Here is a 4602-nt window from a genome sequence, read left to right as displayed (position 1 = left end):
CTAAAGAACAAAATGTGTTTTCTGCATTCATGGGAGAAGGGGGTGTTACTGGCTAGGCAGCATTTATTGCCCATCCCTAATTATCCAGACAATAATTAAGAGTCAACCATATTGCTGGGTAGGAGTCACATGTAGGCCAGAACAGGTAAGGATGGCAGATTTCCTTCCCTAAAAGGACATTGGTGAACCAGACAGGTTTTGCCGATGGTCGGCAATGGATTCATCATCATTAGACTCTTAATTCAGATATGCATTTAATTCAAATTCCACTGACATCCAACGATGGATTTAAACTCAGGTCTCCAGAACATTATCTGGGTCTCTTGGTTAACAGTCTAGCAATAATACCGCAAGGCTATTGCCTCCCTTCCAGTGGTATTGACAGGAGATACAATACTGGGCAGGTCTGGAAAAATACACATTGTTCTTTGAACGTTGCTCCCATGTGCATCAATTAAAGTGAGCAACATGGCACCGAGATGTCCTATTGAGAATTTCACTGTCATCGGAGACTAGGCTTAAAAATAAACTGTTTTTAAATTGTTTCAACTCTGGAAAGGAGCAGAACCACTCCTCATTACCCCACTGTGCACCCGCCTGCTACAGATGTGGCTAAACTGGTATCAATAGAAAATCTAATTTATTCACTGCACATTCAGTAATTTGTCATACACAAAAATATGGCTCCAAGAACAAAAGCACAGGCCCCGCCGATTGCCAAACCGATGGCAATGACACGCACAGCCGTGTTCGCACTTTTAAATAAAGCTTTTACTTTCGCAAAAAATGATTTTGACTTCTTCTTCACCAGATTTCCTTGCAGGATTTCCAATTCCTCCTTTTGCTCAGGTGACAGCACTTCATAATAATTCAGTTGCACCAATTTTTCCGGGATGACCCTCACTCCAATGAGCACACGCTTGACAATTTGCATTGTCTTTGAGTTCTGCACTTGGCACATATACGTCCCAGCATGCTTCTCCTCCACAGCCTTTATTGGCAGAAGGGGAGAGAAGCGAGTAAGTGCCCATGCTGTTAATAATAGCTTTAACAAAGTTTATTCCAAATATAGAAATAACTTTTAAAAAACAACAGTTTGCTATCTTGTACTAAAACAAAAAAAATGGAAAAATGACATGGTAGCTCAGTGGTTAGCACTGCTGCTTCACAGCACCAGAGACCCAAGTTTGATTCCACCCTTGGACGACTGTCTGAATGGAGTTTGCACATTCTCCCAGTGTCTGCATGGATCCCCTCCCGGTGGAGAAAGTGAGGACTGCAGATGCTGGAGATCAGAGCTGAAAATGTGTTGCTGGAAAATCGCAGGTCAGGCAGCATCCAGGGAACAGGAGAATCGACGTTTCGGGCATAAGCCCTTTATCCCCCAGTCCAAAGATGTGCAGGCTACGTAGAATGGTCATGCTAAATTGAGCATAATGCACAATAATTTGCAGGCTATAGGGTTACAGAGTTAGGGTGGGTCTGCATGGAATGCTCTTCGGGGGTTAGTGTGGACTTGATATCTGCTTCCACACTGTAGGGATTCTATGAAAATGTGGAAATCAGGATTGAGGAAATTGTGGCTTGAGCTTTAAGATTAGTTTTGCTGATTATGAAGTCAAATCCAAGGGACAGTTGAATCAAAGATCTGAAAAAAAGAACAGAAATTGCTGGAGAAATTCAGCAGGTCTGGCAATATCTGTTGAGAGAGAAACACACAATGTTTCAAGTCCAGTGTCTTTTTTCAGAACAGGAACCGAAACGTTAACTGTTTCTCTCCACAGATGCTGCCAAACCTGCTAAGTTTCTCCAGCAATTTCTGTTTTTGTCCAAGGAATGCTTGCTGCTAACTTCCTAGAAGTTCTGGGGTCTAGGTTCAATCCGGAGATAATTTTTAGAAGTTACATTTTTGGTCTCAGGATAGGATTTGAGGAACCTCTGCTGCTCAATAAAATATTCTGTCCAGTCAAAATCCAGCAAGTTAAATCACATTCTGGCTTTAAATGGGTGACTCAAAAACCCCCTTTGAGAGGCAACCCTCCTTACTACTGCAAACTCACAGGAATATAAAAATATTTCTGCTCACTAATTACTCTTCACACGAGGCTTCTGTCTCTGTAACAGGTTTCAGCCAAGAACAAGTCTTTTTATTATGTGTCTGAAATGAGTCCAACATAACCACTTTGCCTGAAACATGGGAAATTTGGGAGATGCTGAGTCAACACAGCTGCCTTCTCATTTTCTCTCTTCACCCATCTCATCAAATGCTGTGAGCTGATGACTTAGGGGAGGTTGTGTTGAAATTGGTCTGTGCAAGCACAAAACAGGACGGAGGGATGCCTTTGCTACACAGAGCCTGGTGTGTGTGTGTGTGGGGAATGAACATCCAGAAATGCAGGTACAGTTACATGTTAAAGACATCTGGATCAGTTCATGAATAGGAAATGTTTGGAGGAATATAGGCCAGGAGCAGGCAGGTGGGATTAGTTCAGTTTGGGAATATGGCCGACATGGACTGGTTGGACTGAAGGGTCTGTTTCCATGTTGTATGACTCTATTGCTCAAACCAACATAGGATAATTCTGAAGAAGAATCAAATTAGAACATATCGAAATATTAACTGTTTCTTTGTCCGGAGATGTTGCCAGACCTGCTCAGTTTCTCCAGCACTCTTTTTTTAAATTTAAGCTAAGACAAGAAGTGATTGAGTGATTGTTTTGCATGATCATTAGATCATTAGGCACTGCTGATAAGGCCAACACTGATTGCTCATCCAAAATTGACCTACAGATGATGATGGAAATGCAGTATATTCCATCGTACACGTATCCAAATCTCAACAGAGCAAATTAATACTCAAATAAAAGAACTGGAGATGCTGGAAATCTGAAACAAAAAAAATACCTGGAGAAACTCAGGAGGTGTGGTAGCATCTGTGGAGAGAGAAAAACAGAGTTCATGTTTTGATTCCAGTGACTCTTCAGAAGGGTTCTGAGGAAGGGTCACTGGACTCAAAACATTAACATTTTGCTGGAAAAATTCAGCAGGTCTGGCAATATCTGTGGAGAGAGAAACACACTTAACGTTTCAAGTCCAGTGACTTTTCTTCAGAACAGGAACCGAAACGTTAACTGTTTCTTTCCACAAGTGCTGCCAGATCTGCTGAGTTTCCACAGCAATTTCAAATTAATACTCACTTTTACAATAATCATCCAGGGTGTTTGTGTATCCCTGATTGGAAAGAGTTTGAATAAATATTGATCTGTTGTCACAATTCCCCTCGCAATCTTCCACACGAAGATGAAATCTGATGATCCTAAAGTTTTGATGGTTGCATCCAGGCAGCTGATACTCAAGGTGGCACCTACGGTGGTGGTCTTGGCTATCAGACCACAGTCCTGATTGATCAGGCACAAGGCGTTTGTTAACGTGCAGTTACTTTTCTGCCCCTTTTTGTCCATCTTGCAGTAATACTCGGACCTCCAACCTAGCCCACAGGTTTTGCTGCAGGGGCTCACACTTACCAGCAAGTTCCCAGTAATTGTCACATTCTCCGCATTTGGTGGTAAGGTGTTTAAATCCTCTTGGAAGGTGGCCAGATGAATCAGGAAAGTAAAAGAGAGGACATGGTAGATATCAGCATGAGGGACCAGCATTTCCTGAGGGAGTGGGGAAGAACAAGAGGAAGGGAGGAGAGAGGATTAAGGTTGCAGATGATCCAATTTTAACAAGTCTTTATTACATCAACCACTGGAAACAATGGAGCTCAGGTCACACCATGACAACATTGGTACACTTTTAGATGCGCAAAATAATGGGTGAGAATTTAATGATAAAGTAAGGGTGAGATTGATGGCACATATCATCTTCTCATGTAGAAATCATACAGTAACTTCAGGAGAGGGTAGATGCACAGTTCAGTGTTGGTATCCAAGCTTTGTAATCCTGTTTATACAGCTCCAACCTTTGTAAAAGTGGGACCTCATCTACTGCCTCACCAGTGCATTCTGTAACATGGGGCACAGTTTAAATTCCCCACAGCAATGTTACATTTTGAGTATATCACATCTATAAATTCTTTTAATCATCAGATAAATTTCTTATTGCCAAACAACCATGCTGGCACTGAGAATTAACCATTACAATTTGGGAGTCTAATTCCCACAGGATTTAATTGAAGTTTTCCAAAGTATAACTTATATTTTATTTGCCTCGTTCTCCTACTTAATTCTATATTGTCTCCCTCTTTTCACCTCTTCTGTTTTGACACCACACCCCCCTTTGTTGGTTTTACATTTCTTCTAATTGGTAAAGGGAGTAAGTACTCAGCGACTATCCCTGTTGTTTCCCAGCTGTGTAAGGGCCCTTACTCACTGTACCTGTATCAGACTGCGCTTTCAGTAACTTATAATTTGTTTTTGCATGATATTACATCATAAACACTCAATGATACATCTTCCTAATCGTAAGCACTAATGAATTCACTTCCACAACAAAAGGTTGCACAAAGCCTTTCCTGAGGGATACATTAAAGTTGCTTAATCAGTCAAGGTCCTGGACAATGTAAATATTCATAAAGCAGCAAATTTCTCAGCTTAACTA

General features: G+C 41.3%; 1 protein-coding gene across 1 annotated transcript; it reads right to left on the bottom strand.

Moving 5' to 3' along the window:
- Positions 1 to 627: 627 nt before the first annotated feature.
- On the bottom strand, positions 628 to 3656 carry tmem81 (transmembrane protein 81). The gene is made up of 2 exons (XM_043716226.2): positions 3198 to 3656; positions 628 to 991 (listed from the first exon to the last, which is right to left on the bottom strand). Exons 1-2 carry the CDS (start codon positions 3654 to 3656, stop codon positions 656 to 658), a joined length of 795 nt encoding a protein of 264 aa, XP_043572161.2. The 3' UTR covers positions 628 to 655.
- Positions 3657 to 4602: the final 946 nt, after the last annotated feature.

Source organism: Chiloscyllium plagiosum, unplaced genomic scaffold (assembly GCF_037043375.1).
Source record: "Chiloscyllium plagiosum isolate Xiang-an unplaced genomic scaffold, Cpla_swu_hap1 HiC_scaffold_26, whole genome shotgun sequence".
In the NCBI taxonomy this organism is placed as follows: domain Eukaryota; kingdom Metazoa; phylum Chordata; class Chondrichthyes; order Orectolobiformes; family Hemiscylliidae; genus Chiloscyllium; species Chiloscyllium plagiosum.
Note: the sequence above shows the minus strand (reverse complement) of the source record. Positions and strands in the feature narration are given on the sequence as shown.

Coding starts and splice junctions, on each gene's coding strand:
- tmem81 (XM_043716226.2), bottom strand. CDS start 3,656: ATGCTGGTCCCTCATGCTGATATCTACCATGTCCTCTCTTTTACTTTC. Junction 992..3,197: donor CCTGGATGATTATTGTAAAA/GTGAGTATTAAT, acceptor CTGCCAATAAAG/GCTGTGGAGGAGAAGCATGC.